At 36.5% G+C, this 17448-nt stretch overlaps 1 protein-coding gene across 1 annotated transcript; it reads left to right on the top strand.

The window, feature by feature from the left end:
- Positions 1–4433: 4433 nt before the first annotated feature.
- CLEC1B (C-type lectin domain family 1, member B) lies at positions 4434–15440 on the top strand. Its single transcript, XM_006875451.1, has 6 exons — positions 4434–4500; positions 5087–5185; positions 5948–6067; positions 6231–6382; positions 11469–11575; positions 15296–15440. The coding sequence occupies exons 1-6, from the start codon at positions 4434–4436 to the stop codon at positions 15438–15440; spliced, it is 690 nt and encodes a 229-aa protein (XP_006875513.1).
- The last annotated feature ends 2008 nt before the right edge of the window (positions 15441–17448 follow it).

Genomic DNA, 17448 nt, shown 5'->3' with positions numbered 1-17448 from the left:
CAAAATGGAAGAACAGGGTCAGCATTTCTCAAGCTTGAAGAAAAAAATTCAAGCCTCAATTGAAATATAGAAGGATTCTATGAGGAAAATAGCAAATGATGAAGAAAACATCAAAAGAAGATGGAGGAAATACACAGTCACTATACCAAAAAGAAATAGCCTAGGTTCTTTGGGGTTTTAAGAGGTAATAGTTGATGATTGGACCCCTGGTGTGGCCCTGTAGACTAGACTATGAACCACCAGGGATTCAAGTCCTATTCCTTTGAAATGTTCTGTGAGTTTGTGAAGTAAAAATTTAACAGGGAAAGATCAGGATTATAGAGTGGTTAAGGTATGATTGCCCAATGAAATTCTCATAGGACAGCCCTGGCTACTCCTAAAGTATGAGCAGATGCATCATTGCGATGGGAAAAAAAATGGCTTGGTACTTTCTTGCCTTTACTAATACAATTTTCAATTTTCTTAAAACTTCTTCCTAATAAATCCCTGTGATCACCTTGTATTCCTTGAGAAAAATCTATGACGATTACCTTTGGGATCACCCTTTGGAATTACCCCAAGATTACCCCCCCACACACACAAAAAAAAACACTCTTCCGAATCTTCTGAGTTTATTTCTCTTGGCCCAGAAGATTTCTCAGAAGCCACTCTTTTGATTGGGACTCTTTTTTTTTTTTGAAGGTTGCCTAATGAGAATATGACAAGTGTCAGTCTGGAGTGAAAGAACTTGTCTCCAGCCATCCACAAAGTGCAAAGACGTGTTTAAACATGATTTGCTTGAGATAAACCTGTGCATGTATGAACTGGAACCCAAGTAGCAGTACTTTTTAAATTACCCTCATATATTCTTGTGGGGCTAAATGACCAAAACCTTTTTAATGTAATAAGACTCTGTGTGGGCCAGATAGACATAAGTGTTGTTAGAAATGTGAAGCAAGGAAGAAGGACAAGAATGTGGGGTGGTATGTTTGAGGGTGAATAAAGGTGTTGTAAATAGCCTAACAAAACAAACAAACAAAAACTGTATCTCTGCTAAAATGTGATACTCTGCACTCCATGTGGACCTGTACCCTGACTTTTTCCATATATATTCAACTCCAATTACAGCATCAGAAACATAAAGGACATTCATTAACTTTTTTTTTTTTTTAAGTAAAAGCTATGATTTGTGTAAGAGCACCTCTTAATGTCTAAGCTACTAAAAGAATGGTTTTCATTACAAGTTTAGACTCATCAGAAATTTGGAATACAAGCCTCGTTTTTTTTCATTCAACTTTAGTTTCCTGAGCCAAAGCAGGGGACAGGGGATAAAATACGAGAATAATGATATGGCCTTTATAGAGTAATCAGGAAATATCTAGCGAAGTTCCTTACATTTGTTGTTGTTATGTGCCTTGAAGTCGGTTCTGACTCACAGCAACCCTGTACAGGGTTTTTGAGGCTGTAATTCTTTACTGGAGCAGGAAGCCTCATCTTTCTCCTACGGAACAGCTGGTAGTTTCGAACTGCTGACCTTAAGTTTTGCAGCCCGATTCGTAACCACTATGCTACCAGAGCTCCTTTCCTTACATTTAGAAATGGCAAAGCAAAAAAAAAAAAAAAAAATCTTGTAATAGCTTATGTCATTTGCCTTCAGTTCTCTGCTTGAGTTTTGCTGAGTAATTCAGTTTGTATTTATAGACTATGTGAAGGAAGAGAGAAGAATTAAGATAGTGTCATCAGAGGCTACTTCAACCCCAAGATTAGAAGCATATAAGTACTATAACATGTTTTGGAACACAAATAATGTAAAATAAACTTTTGTGAAACCTACACAATGGCCAATCCTGATATGAGAGGATGGCATGTAGTGTTTTGTGCTGTTGTGCATAAGGTCGTTATGAGTTGGAACTGGCTCCATGGCACCTAACAACAACTTGATGGCACTAACAACAAAAACAACATTTAGATGAAAAGGACACCTGGTAGCATAGTGGGTTATGTATTGGACTGATAACCACAAGGTTAGCAGTTCAAATCCACCAATCTCTCTATACGAGAAAGGGGAGGATTTCTTCTCCCATAAAAAAATGTATAGGCTCAGAAACTCTATCTCCAGGCTTGCTATGAATTGGAGTTTACTAGATGGCAGTGGAATTTTTAAGGGTTTTGTTGTTGTTGTTGCTAAGTGCCGTCGAGTCGATTCTGACCCATAGCGACCCTGTATAGGGTTTCCAAGGAGCAGCTGGTGAGCTTGAACCAGTGAATTTGCAGTCAGACACATTAGTCCACAGCACCACACCAGGGGTGGGTGTGTTTAAATGAGATTATGACTCATATTAACTTAACTGATAATATATTCCAAGATCCTATTTCCAAATAAGAGCACTTCCCAAGTACCAGGAGTTAGGACTTTCATGTATCTTTTGGTGTGGTATAATTCAGTCTACAACTAGGCATACAGGGAAAGAAATATTAAGAGATAAGATAAAGTGAATTGACAAAGAATTCAGAGGGAATTCTTATAACAGGAAGAGTAAAAAAAAAAGAAAATGTTCCAAGGGAAAGTCAATAAGCAAAATACCTATTGTGAGATTCTATGTAATTATTACATTGACAAAGTAAGGTGTAAGATTTCTAGTAACCAAGTAACAGAAAAATACTATGTCTACTAGTTGCTCAGAAGAAGGAAAGCTTTCTGACCACAGAGGTTTAATAGAAAATATCTGCTATAAAACTCTATACCCTATATAAAAATTTAGATATCCTAATTACTCCGCGTGTGGTGCCATAGGATCAGCACTGGACTGTGTATCACAATGTCAACAGTTCAAACCTACCAGTTGCTCTTGGAAACCATATACAGTGTCACTATGAGTCAGAACTAGCTCTATGGCACCTTACAATCACAACAGTAACAACTTGGGAGTCTTGGTGTGGCACTGTAGGATAACACTGGACTACTAACTGAAAGGTCAGGGTTTCAAACCCACTAGTCCTTCAGAAAGCCAATACAGCATCGCTATGAGTTTGAACCAACTTAAGGGCACTTAACAACAACAAGAAATGATATCTTAGGTAATTACTTCAATGATGAATGCAGCAGCTAGCTTAGTACGGCTGTTCCTTATAACTGCTTTCAATATAAGCTGAAATACTATGTAAAACATCTAACTAATAACACTAAATACATAGAATATATTACTATACTGTGATGTAAAGGGAACTGGAGACCGTCCCTTGCCCAAATAGTTCTTCATACTTGACATTACAAGATTCTTATTTAATTAATTTTTTTTTTCATTTCAGAAAATTCACTTTAAAGTGAAACATTTCTGACAAGCATCAAGTCATGAACTCTATATCCCAGAACCACTGGATTTGGGTTCATTCTGACTTATAGTGATCCTATAAGACACCAACTGATCCTCGGAAACCCTATACAGGGTTGCTATGGGTTAGAACGACTCAATGGCACTTAACAACAACAAAGACAGTAGAACTATTCCTAAGGGTTTCTGAGACTGTACTCTTGACAGGAGTTTACAGTCGCATGTGTATCTCAAAGCTAGTGGGTTTGAACCCTCCACGGTTCCTTTAACTCTGTATACTGTAGTTGTTTTGAAGTGCTGTCAAGTTGGTTTCAACTCACTGTAACCCTGTATAAGGTTTCCAAGGAGCAGTTGGTGATTTGAACTGCCAAACTTGTGGTTAGTAGTCCAGTGCTTATTCTAAAGTACCACAGGAGGGCTCCTTAACTCTGTATAATGTCATTCTATTTTACAGTTTTCCTACAGTGCCTAAACCTAAATAGTATAAAGCGTCACTATGTTGAGTCATAAATTTTTTGAAAAATTGATTTATTAGAGATACAATTATTTGAATAAGTTCTAGGGCATATTTATGAATATTTTTCCAATACAAGACCATGAAATTTCTATATTGGTAGTACTAGATCAAATTATACTAGTCCTGTTCCTCACAGTCAGCTAGACTATATGTCTTTTTATGTTTTATCATGATTTTTCACAAACATCAGCTCATTAAAAACAATATGATTTAGACTTTTGCAGTGCTAGGATGAAATATGAACGTCATAACAAATTTTGGTTCTTTGAAAGGATGTACATGCTGGGATATCTATTTTGAGCCTAAAATAAGGAAACAGGAAACAAATACTGTATCGACTTCTTTATCACAAGCTATTATTTTTTGGGTTTTATTTATTTATTTATTTCATGCCCAAGGTTCATGTATCTCTGTCCAGTCGTGAAAGAACTTCCTGGAAAAAAGAAAAGAAAAGAAAACAAAACAAAAAACATGTGTCCCAGCTCACAGCTCCACCCTACCAATTGAGGAGGACCACAGACTGACAGCTACTGAAATTAGAAGTGCGAACACTGTATTTTGTACAGTCGCTGGACCCCTGAGCTCACTTGCAGTGCAGTGAAGCCATGCAGGATGAAGATGGATACGTAATGCTGAATATTAAAACTCGAGAACCAGCAGCCCTTACCTCAGGTAAAATGAGCCAACGCTATCAGTTTTGGTTTTTGTTTTGTTTCATTTTACTGAATAATGTCCTTACTCTACAGTCATTAGTAATACAGCAATTTAGACAGATTTATTTAGAAAATTAAAAAAAAAACAAAAAACAATATAGGAGACAAGCAAGGAATACTACATTAAAGCTTGTAGAACTTAATCCTGAACGACTTTGAAGTCAAGGATATGAGTGTAAGAACGACAGGATTGTTTGGAAACCACTGTTTTCCACAATTCCAATAAGTGAGTGTAATTTTCTAGTAGTTGCTTATTAAGACAATGATTATGGAAAAAGGGGAATGGACACAAAACAAAACAAATACATTTTAACAGCTGCCTATATTTTGACTCAGAGATGAGGAATCTATTGGGAATGGGGATGGAATTGTGCTGTGGGAGTGGGTTGTACTTACAGATGGTGATCAACAAGAAAACAAAGGAACTCTGTGCCATTGGAGCTGTTTTTATTACTTGGAAAATTCTGAGAGGCCTGGGCATAGGTGACACTCTCCATAGCAATGCCATAGTATTGCTCTTTGTCATATTTATTGTATGCCCACAGTTGACCCTGCATCTTCATCTTTGTGGCGTGTGACAGCATTAACTCTTCTGATCTTGTGCATGGGGATGGTTGTTGGACTGGTGGCCCTTGGAATTATGTGTAAGTATTGACTTATTAACAAGGGTTTGGTCTGAGAAAGGCAATATCTAAAAGTCTTGATGTATCACACTAAACTTATTCACTGTCTTTCTATTTGCTGCTGCTCCATTTATCACATATATAGCTGCCAAGATTTTCTGTGACCTTTACCTCCTGATCAAAATCACTTTTTAGGTGACTTACATACTTCCTCTAAGAGACAATTCATAGCCCACCTTATTGATAAATATTGTCTTCTCTTCCTGTAAACCTAATAGCCCTCCAATGTTACTTTATAGTTTGTATAATATTTTATTGTTTGTACTTGTTTATTTTTATATAAGATATTTAAGAATCTTTCATTTATCATCATTCACTTTCCTTAATCTCATAATATTTTGAACATAGCATGAAATCACCATGCATTTTTAAAACAAGTGAATATTCCAGTATGACATTAGAGCATAAAATAGCATAGATATTCAATTCTGTTAATATCATTTAGAAACCTGTATTCAAGAAGATGTCCACACAATTGCTTTAGGTGTGCTATTTAATCATAGGATTTTCTTATAACTCCCAGGTGTAGGTTTTGTATATTTCTTACTGTTCTTTATATCCCCTCTGCCCTAATCTCTTTACAGAAATAATTTAGTCATTTGTGTTTAGTAAACACTCTAAAAGTGGCAGTTCTATGAAAACAAAAGTTCATTGAAATGTCTTGGCAGGCATCTCATTTAAGAGCCTGGTTAGACACTGTTATTATCTAATTTTTACATTTAGCTGTCACCCAGCAAAATCTCCTACAAGCTGAGAAGGAAAATCTCTCAGGAACTCTGCAAAAATTAGCAAAGCACTTCTGCCAAGATTTAATAAAGCAATCAGAATCAAAAGGTAATTTTTGTAAGTTATGGCTTCATATCTTCTTGATCTCCTCTAAGCCCTGAGCATTTTGTATGGGTGGTATTTGGAAGGAATCCTGAGATCTGCAGGAATCACAGAATGGATGGAAAATGTCATCCCGATTTAGAAATGAAAAGGTTTCTATGTTTGGTCTCTTCTTAAGACCATCAATGCAGCCCCTGTGAGACAAACTGGAGATACTATGGGGATGGTTGCTATGGATTCTTCAAGCGCAACTTGACATGGGACGAGAGTAGGCAGTACTGCATTAACATGAATGCTACTCTTTTGAAGACTGCCAGCCAGAACATTCTGGTAAGGAGATTTTTGTGTTAAATATTTTGGAGTCATAGGAAAATCTCTCAAATGTAACATTTGACTCTCTTGCCTCTTTCTTATGTCTTTCAGTTTGTGCTAATCTATAAACCTTATCATGCTCAGTAAAAATTGTGATATTTGAGAATAGAAAGTGCTGAATTAGAACTAAGTAAATCTTGAGTCCTTGTCTTATCGTTGCATCCCATAATTAAACCTCTTTTAGTTTATTACTACTTCTGAAAGTATGTGAGAGAGAGAGAGAGTGCTAATGTGATGCTGTAGGTTAATGCTCTGGACTGCAATGTCGGTTTGAACAGTAAGGTCAGTGGTTCAAGCTCACCAGCTGCTGCTCCTTGAAAACCCTATACAGGGTCACTATGGGTAGAGAGTGACTTTTTGACACTTAACAACAACATATATGCACACACACATACATATATACACATATGTGACTATAAAAATATAAATAAGAGTGTTATCCTGTTATTAAATGCCTTATTTGTTTCTGCTGGATTTAATAAGTATGTGATGCAAACTCCATTCCTTCACAGATGTTCCCAAACAGGCAGTTTAGGGATAATCTTATTTTAAAAGAACACAAAATTTCAGGAAAAAGAAAAAAAATAAAAGCTTCTATTAAATGTGTCTCCTCTTCTGTATCTTTCTTGGACAGCTTTTAACAAAGACTTTCTGTTATTTCTTATCAAGCAAAATATGTTTCAATCCACTCTCTGTTATTTCATGTGTCTTCTCTCTTCTCCAGTACAACAAAATATGGCAGCAAACCTTTCTTCATATAACCTTCTCTACTCCTCACTTGGGTTCAGTAATTCATTGTAATGGCCACACAGAACTCAAACAACATACAGTTATGGGGGTTCTTAGGGACGTTAGCAGGTTACAATGCAGGATTAGAAAATACTCAGGGTACAGTTCTTTCAGTCAGGCCAGTCTCCCTTCAGCCAGGCCCACATGTAGGTCTCCTCTCTGTCTAGTCAGTGTTACAAAGTTCTTTTAGGGCTGCTGATAAATGTCCACTGGACACACTGCTCAATTATAAGCCTCAGCCTTAAACACACGTCTCTGTCTCTGTGGATCAGCAAATTTAGCCTCCCTTCAGTTAAGTGCCTGGAAGCACCCCATTCTGCAAGCAAGTAAAGTCACTCAGCCTTACTTGCTCCATGGACAGGAAAAATCTTTACTCTGTCCATGCTCTGACATTTGATTCTGTTGCTGCGGCTCCACTGCTACTCCTTTGGGATCACAGCTTTCTGCCCCTTAATCAGGGAGGTTGAATGTGCAGGGATCTCAGGGTCCAAAGGATGTGCTCCACTCCTGGCTCTTCTTTGATGGTAGTGAGACCTTCCTTCCTGCTTCCGAGATGGCTCATTTGGTACCAGTGCAAAAGTTTCAAATTTTTACAATTACATCTAACTCTGTTAACATTTATGTGCACAGACACAATAGAACTGAAATTTGAAGACCATTCTAATTAACTCTGTTAACATCCACAGCTGATTCATGTGATCCTATCAGTATCTTCTCACATCTTCTCTTATTCAGACCCAGCAGGACAAAAACATAGTTTGGTGGGCATTACACGCTAAGGCTAGAAGTGACATTAAGTAATTCACTATACCACATCCAGGGAGCCTAGGAATAAGCCAGAAAAAAAACCCTGGATGTTCTCTTCTACCTAAGAGAAGATTTATAAAAAAGTGTTGTTGTTTTTTAAATAGAAACCCTGAGAGTATTTGTTCAAGAGTTAAAAAATATTTTTCACATTTTTGCGTATTTAAAAAAAATGAAAACAAATGTAAATTAGAATAGAAAATCAGAATTTTTGCAGCCAAAAATTCAACAGAATCTTGATGTACCATCTACTAACTTTTTGTATGAGCTTAACTCAAAGAACAAGACAGTAAGCTATGTAAATGAACTTTTCAAAATAGAAGAATTCCCTAAAATCTCTAATACAAGGAGATGAAATGGAGAAATATAAGCATGTCTTGACTCTCATTACTGTAAACTGCTGTCAGGTTGGAGGATTATTACACTGAGGGGAAATCATGTAATTTTTGAAATTTAAAAAGAAAACACTACCACAATAGTTAGATACAAGGCAGAATTTATCTGTCAAGTTCTATAGTGATATATAGAATGTGGATTTATGGAAAAAGAACAGAAATTAAGAGAAAGGAGACGTGTGACTCAAGCTTTAGAGAAATAAGCAATCAATAACGCCTTTTGCACATTGTTTCTTATACAATATTTGTCTGTCTCTCGTATGTATAGGAGTCCTAGTGTGGTGCTGTGGGTTATTGTGCTGGACTTCAAGGTCTGTTTCAACCACAAGGTTGGCGTTTCAAGCTCACCAGCTGCTCCTCAGAAACCCAACACAGGGTTGCTATGAGTTAGATTTGACTCGACGGCACTTAACAACAACAATTTATATGTATGTCAAGAAACACGTCATTTAAAAAAAAATCCATAGAATATATTCTTACCTACTGCAAAGTCATTTGAACTGCAAGGTTTGCGGTGCAAACTCAGCACCCTCTCCTCGGAAACTCTATACAGGGTCGCTAAGGGTGAGAACCGACAGGACTACATTTAACAACAATGCATCTGTTACTTGGGAATATAGGAGTGAATATAAAATATTTGACATCCTTTTAATTTTGCTACCTGTAGATAAATCAACTTGATGGCACTTAGCAACAATCACCTATAGATAGGTAAATTGATTTGTTGAAGCTATGCAGTGAATAAAACAGACACAAATCAAGAACTTTATGGAGTTTGTACATATTTTATAGACAATAAACAAAACAAATAGATATAGAATATAGTTTAATTTTGTTGATGCTGTTGTTGTTTGCCACCGAGTTGATTCCCATTCATAGTGACTGTATACACAGAGTAGAACTGCCTCGGTAGGATTTCCTAGGCTATGTCTTTAGGGAATAGATAAGCAGGTCTCTTCTCCAGCTAAGTGACTAGCAGCTTCTAACTACCGACCTTTATGTTAGCACCTGAGTGTTTAACCATGGTACCACCAGTCTGCTTATAAAGTATAGCCACAACACCCCAAACTATGGCCACTGAGTTGATTCTAACTTATAATTCTACGTTGTTGTTGTTGAGTGCCATCGAGTTGGTTCCGTATAGGGTTTCCAAGTAGTGCCTGGTAGGTTTGAACCTCTGATCTTGCGATTAGCAGTCCAGTAGTTATCTTACAGCACAACACAGAACTAGGAGCAATCCTATAGGATACAGTAAAACTGCCATATAAGGCTTCATAGTCTGAAAAAACTTTATGGAAGCAAACTGCCTCCATCTTTCCCACCAGGGTTACTTCCATAAAGTACAGCAAACCAAAACCAAACCAAACCCATTGTCTTCGAAGAGATTCCAACTAATGGCATCCGTATATATAGGGCTTTCAAGATGGAAAATCTTTATTGGAGCAGACACTCTCATTGTTTTCCCATGGAAGTGCTAGTGAGTTTGAACTGCCGATGTTATGGTTAGCAGCCCAATGCCTGAGCCACCAAGCCAACAGAGCTCTTTAGTAATAATTTCTAAGAAAAAAAAAGTAAATCAGGAAACCGGATAAACAATATTATTTATAATTCTCTTTGAGAAAAACACCATAAAATTCCATCAACTAAAATTGTTACTTTTACATGAAAAAATTTGATAGACAATCTTAGCAGTAAAATCAATTCAAATAAAACTTAATTCTGGGAAATATAAAGTCTTAACATTGATTATTTAATTTTCTTTACTTGTTTATCAGTTGCCATTGAGTTAATTCTGACTCCCGACAACTCTGTATGTATAAGAATAGAACACATAAGGTTTTCAGTGACTGATTTTTTAAAATTTCCAGGCATTTTTTTCTGAGGTACCTCTAAGGGGACTTTAAATTCAAATGAGCATCTTCTAAGAGCAACAGTTGTTTGCTATTTATCCATTTAAGAGTCATAGTTATCCTCGATACATAGGGTAGACAGGGATGGGCAACTTGGACATTGGCTACCCAAAATAGGGGGCTACAAACGCAAGAAGTAACTGGTTTACAAGCTTTCAAGAAGGAGCCTAAATCCAGAGGGTGCAAAGGAACATAGAATCTCTACTGAGTAGTATCCAACCTGTCTGGGAGGGACTGATGAAAGGAGATGTGGATAGCACTCATGTGGTACAATAGTGAATAATTGCCATCAGGACTGACTGTGAAGGTTGGAAATGTAAAGGTAGATATTTTGTAGTAAAAGGAGGGGAGTAGTTGACTTTGCAGTACAGGAGTGGAGGTCCCTGGGACCATCAAGGGAGAAGAGCCAAGTGCAGGACCCTACCCAGAGAAACAGTGATGCCAGAGATGGAGGCAGAAACAATGATGTGGAGAGATGGAGCAGCTGGGGACTTTAGACCCAGAGAGGGAGAGGGGCTGAATGTTGATGACTAGGGGCTGGCTTGCAGGGTATACCCTTTGGTTGGTTGATGATGCATGGAGGGGATTGTAACCATGACAATGAAACAATATAAGATAGGATGAATGTAAAGCTAATGTTCTCTCATGTAAACTATTTCATAATTCACAATAAAACATTGGGTGGGGGAGGAAAGGCCACCTAATATGACTAAGACAAATATATTACTGAAAGAACTTGTCTGCTGCCATCCGCTGATCAAAGAGACACATTTAAACATGGTTTTTATATTCTTGCTTTTTAAAATAAATAAATAAAAGAGTCATAGTTGCTATTCTATTTGGTACTTTAATCTCCAGTTAATGGAAAATATAATCATGTAAAGACGGAGGAAGATTAGAATAGTAGATATGTTGTACATGTGCAGGTTTGGTTTTTTTTCCCCTTAAAACCAGTCAGTTTGGTAGAATTCCAAATCTCAAATATAAAAAGCCCTGATGATGCATTCATGTTATTATAAACACATAACCCAACAATTTTTTTTTTTTATTTTTCATCAAACTTCTTATCCTGAAGTTTTATCTTTAGGTCATCACCAAGAGTTTTGGAGGCATACTGACTATTATATTTATTTATGTTTATAATAGGAATATATCAAATCCAGGACTGCTTTAATTCGTTGGGTTGGATTGTCTCGCCAGAACTCTAATGGAGTCTGGATGTGGGAAGATGGCTCAGTGTACTCCAAAAGTATGTAAGTTTGCTCACCATGGAATGGTAAACCTTTGAAAATCCAAAAAGGCACTATTTACCTGGGGACAAGGCTCAGAGTGGTTGTGAAGGAGGATGGGATGGAAATAGAAAACACACGGAAGTGGGATAAATATTGTTACATGGAGGGACTTATAATCATTGAAATGAAATAAAGTGTTTTATTGGATGTTAAGCTGATGATTTGCTCTGTGTACCAAGTTTATATATATACACATATGGGAGTCTTGGTGTGATACTGTGGGTTAATGCGCCAGACTGCAAAGCCATTTGAACTGCAAGGTCCGTGGTTCAAGCTCACCAGCTGCTCCTCAGAAACCCTATACAAGATCGCTATGGGTCAGAACCGACTCAATGGCACTTAACAACAACAAAAACAAATATACATGTATATCTTGACAATCAGAATACAAAGAATTTACAGAAATTTTGTTCCTGAGATTTTAAGTGCAAGTTACTTAAAAGTTTCATGGAGCTCTATAGCAAACTGTGAGCTGTGTAAACCATAGGCCCTCTCAACTTAGAACTAACTTGCCCTTGTTGTTGATATCAGATGCCCCAGAGTTGGTTCTGACTCAGTGACATTATGCTCAACAGAAAAAAACACAGCCCAGTCCTTCGCCACCATCACAGTTGCTACATTTGAGCCCATTGCTACTGCAGCTGTATGGATCTATCGCATTGAGAGGATCTTCCTCTTTTTCACTGACTTTCTACCTTACTAAGCATGATGTCCTTCTCCAGCAACTGGTCTCTCCTAATGTCCAAAGTATGAGAGATGAAGTCTTGCCATCCTGTCTTCTAAGGGACTTTCTGATTGTACGTCTTCCAAAACATATTTGTTTGCTCTTCTTGCAGTCCATGTTACTTTTAATATTTTTCTACAATACCACAATTCAAATGCATCAATTCTTCTGTGGTCTGCCTTACTCACCGACCAACTTTCACATCTGTGTGAGGTTATAGAAAATACCATGGCTTGGATCAGGTGCACCTTAGTCTTCAAACTGATAATGAAGACTTTAAAGAAGTCTTGTGCAGCAGATTTTCTTAATACAATATGGCGTTTGATTTCTTGACTGTTTCTTTCGTAAGTGTTGATTGTGGATCCAAACAAATTGAATTATTTGACTACTTCAATCTTTTCTTCATTTGCCATGATGTTATTTGTTGATCCAGTTGTAAGGATCTTATTTTCTTTACATTGATCTTTATCAGTAATTATTTTAAGATACCTTTATATAAAATTTTATCATCTGCCTATTAAAGTGGTTAGTGAATCTTCCTACAATCCTGATGTCACATTCTTCTTCATATCTCAGATTGTTTTCTTGGCATATAGATTGAATAAGTAGGATAAAAGGATACAACCCTGGTGCACACCTTTCCTGATTTTAAACCACTCAATATTTCTTGTTCTGTTTTAACAATTCCCTCTTGGTCTATGTACAGGTTCCGCATGAGGACAATGAAGTGTTTTGGAATACCCATTCTTCACAATATTGTTTGTTGCTTATCATGAGACACAGTTGGGAGTCTTTGCGTAGTCAATAAAGAACAAGTAAACATCTTTATGTTATTATTTGCTTTCCATCTGACATCAGCAATGATAATTCCTACTTCTAAGTCCTCTTCTGAATACAGCTTAAATTTTTGGCAGTTCACTGTCAATGTACTGCTGCAACCATTTCATGTTACTTGCATGTGATATCAATGATATTTTCAAGGACTTCTGCATTCTGTTGGGTCACCTTTCATTGGAATAGGCACAAACAGTCAGCCTTGCTTTGTACTTGCTTTTCCCTTCACTTAGAATGTTTTGCTTCCAGAACTCAATAACTGGCTCCATTTGCCACCGAAGCCTCTGTTTAAGTGTTTCTTTAGTGATAGCAACTCTTATCATTCAAATGAAAGTAACCTTGCTGCTAGCCAATCAAGGCCCCTAAATGGTGCAGTTGTTAAGTGTTCAACTGCTAATTAAAAGGTTGCAGTTTGAACCCACCAGCAACTCCGTAACAGAAGGATGTAGCAATCTGCTTCCATAAAGATTTATAATCTTGAAAATCCCACAGGGCAGTTCTATTCTGGTTTATAGGGCTTGCTGGGAGTCAGAATTGACTTGACAACAATGAGTTTGGTTCATTCATTGTTGTTGTTGTTGTTGTTACTACTACAATCAAGGTCTGTCATATCATACTCTGATTTCTTCATCAGTCTTATTAATTCTCAATGTTATTTTATCTGTTTGCTTCTTATCCATATCCCCTCGTTACAATGTAAGCTTCTGTAAAGAAGGGACCTATTCTTTGTTTACAACTATATCCTTAGCACATAAACAACTTTGACACATAGTAAGTGTTTCATTTTCCTAAGTGTTGTCAAATCAGTTCCACTCAGAGTGATCCTACATACAACAGAACTAAACACTACATGGTTTGTGCCATCCTAATAATCATTGCTATCTTTGATCCCATTGTTGCTGCGACTTTTCCAATCATTTCATTGAAGATCTTCTTCTTTTTCACTCACCCTTTACTTTACCAAACATAGTGTCCTTCTCCAGGAACTAGCCCCTCCTAATATTACGTCCAAAACACATAAAATAAAGTATTCACCTCTAGAGAACATTCTATCTTTACTTCTTCCAAGATAGCTTTGTTTGTTCTTCTGACAGTTTATAGTATATTCAATATTATTTGCTAACACCGTAATTCAAAAGCAAAAATTCTTCTCTTGCATATAAGGCAATTAAAACTTCAATGCTTGGGTTAGGTACATCTTAGTTCTCAAAGTGGCATATTTGCTTGTTAACACTTCAAAGAAATATTTTGCAGCAGATTTGCCCAACGACTGCTGATTTTATGAGCATGGAATTTAGGTCCAAATATTTCATTGTTGTTGTTTCTAAGTGTCATTGAGTCAATTCTGACTCATAGAAACCCTGTATAGGGTTTTCAAAGAGCAGATGGTGGGTTTGAACTGCCGATCTTGAGGTTAGCAGTCCAGTGCTTATCCTACAGTGCCACAGCAGGACTCCAAGTGTTGCATAGATGTTAGCAAATAAATTAATATGTATCTATTACTTGGCCTTTCATAATAAACAATATAGTAAGGACTACAGACAAGTTAACAGTCAATTACAGTAATGCGAGTCTTATATCTATTGTCTTACAACAGAAACTCTCAGTTCAAAATTATATAATCAACTCATTTTTGTTTGCTTTTGTTCCCATTATATATAGCTATTGGCCTTGCCTGGCCATCCCATCTTATCTAAAGCCCATTCTGCCTTCTAGAGAGAACTCAGGTCTTCACTCACTATTTCAGACCCATAAGAAGATCTTTCCATAAACTCCTATTGAGCCTTGTATTCACTTGCTATATTGTTGTTAAGTGCTGTCGAGTTAATTCTGACTCATAGCGACCCTGTATAGGATTTCTAAGGAGTAGCTGGTGAGCTTGAACTGCCAACTTTGCAATTCAGTCTTGCTATATAGTCTGTGGTATATTCAATTACTACTGAGACTTTCAAATGTTTATACTTTTGACTCCCAGTGTATTGGAAGTATTTCAATTGCATAAATCTTGTTTTCAAATTTTCATTTCATTGTATTTGTTTTCTGCCACAAAACTCTACATAGTTTGATTGTTGATTATTTTATTTAGCTTTCAAATAACTGTATCTTAACTTTTTCAATTACAGGTTTGAGCTTTCTGGAGATGGAAAAGAAAATATGAAATGTGCTTACTTTCATAATGGGAAAATCCACCCTTCCCTCTGTGAGAACAAATACTATCTAATGTGTGAGCGGAAAGCTGGGATGGCAAAGGTGGACAAACTACTTTAATGAGAGAATTGAATAGGATATCATGGACAAGTGTTTGATTTTACAATAAAAAGTCTTGATGAAAGTATCACAACCATAAAATTATTGATTTCTCCCTTTCTTCACCATGGGGATATCTCTATAATATCCTTACTTCTAACATCATTCGACCTTTTCTTTATACATCCACAAGTCAGCTCTGTGAGTAGATCGTTTACTTTCCAATTGTTCTGCTTTCCATTCATTTATCTTTTGTCTTCCATTGCTGATTATGTGGACTTTGTATTTTTTGCACCTTTAGACATAAATACATAAAATTAAAATTGGAGCTTAAAGTTAAGTTAGGGCTTAATTGGCATAAACTTTGGGAAAATGCCTACATTTGAAAGCAAGTATAAGGTAGATAAAAGAACACTAAATTGAAATAAACAGAATCAATTAGATGGCATTGTCCTTTAGCTGAGATATGATTATGAATTAGTCATCTAGCTTCTTTAACTTCTATCTTCTCATATTTAAAATAAGATGATAACTGTCTTATATACCTTACCAGATGCTCTGTGTGAGAAGGTTCATGCTTTCCGCTCCCATAAAGATTGACAGCCTTGAAAATACTATGCAGGGTCCCTAAGAGTTGGAACTGACTCAAAGCCACTAAATGACAATAAGTATACCTCACAGTCATACAACCTGAAATCAACCTTCAGATTATTAACTATACCAGACCCTCTGTGAAGACAAACATCATAATTTTCTTACTAACTATTCTATGTCCAGCACCAAACAGCATCTGACTCACAAGGAACAAAAAAACAGTTTCTTCCCATTGAATGAGAAAATTCACTGGAAATTGTCTCAAATGGTAAAAACCTTATGCAAATATAATTATAATTTCAAGTTTATCTCTGTTCAAACTTAGCAGCAGCAATTGTCTGTACAAAAGGAAAAATAAAATTTGTAAAAAATATCTCATGGTATTTATAAAATGAGCAAATGCTTCTCCACAAAGTCTGTGGGCTGATAAACAGAAAAGCAAGTAAAAAATATTTTTATCAAGTTCCATGGGCTACCAAGCTGAGAAGCAAACAAAAATGTTTTATCTAGTTCTTTTCCTAACAGATCTATCCTTGGTTTTGCTGAATAACTCAGAATGTATTTATAGACCATGTGGAGAGGCCAGCTTGAAAAAGATAACAAGCAAACAATTACATTTCTTACTCACAGATGCCCTGAAGGTGCTCCTTCTTCATACACTACTGGGATTACAATATCTAGAATGATTCTCAAACCTCTCAAATGAGGTGTTTGCCAAACTTGCAGATGTCCCCATACAAATAAATACTGATGGCACACAATCTGAAGACTTAGGAGACCCAGAGAGCTGTGTTGTTAACAAGCACCCCCACATGGTAGTTCTGATGCAAATAATCTTTAATATATTTCAAGACAAACTACTTTAGCATTTGCTTCCTATGTGATGTTGAATAAGTAATTTAGCTTCTTTAAAATTCAGTTTCCTTATCTATGAGTTTAATACCATTACTTTAATCATAAAATTATAGTGAGGATCACTTAATATAATTATATACAGCACTGAGCAGAATACCAAGTTTGCAATGAATAATTAATAAACATGTGTTTCTTTTATACCTTTGTGAACTAATACCTGAAGACACTTGAAAGAATCTGTATTTTATTTCAGACTATCAGTAAATAAGCAGACTTGGGATGCTGAAGAAAAGCAAGATAAACATCTCATATTTGGCTGGTCAATTCAAATGACTGAAAAGTATTGGATTTTGGAGGACGATATCATTACTGTCTCCTGTTTAATTGTTCGTGTAATAAGATCAAATAGAAACCTGTTGCCTTCAAGTCAATTTCAACTCACAGTGACCCTATAGGAGAGATTAGAACTGTCCACTAGAGTTTCCAAGGTTAGAATCTTTATGAAAGCACACTGTCACATCTTTCTTCCACAGAGGGCTGGTAAGTTCAAGTTGCTGAACTTTGGGTTAGCAGTCGAGCA

Source organism: Chrysochloris asiatica, unplaced genomic scaffold (assembly GCF_000296735.1).
Source record: "Chrysochloris asiatica unplaced genomic scaffold, ChrAsi1.0 scaffold00328, whole genome shotgun sequence".
NCBI lineage: Eukaryota > Metazoa > Chordata > Mammalia > Afrosoricida > Chrysochloridae > Chrysochloris > Chrysochloris asiatica.
This window is presented reverse-complemented; position numbering and strand designations above follow the sequence as displayed.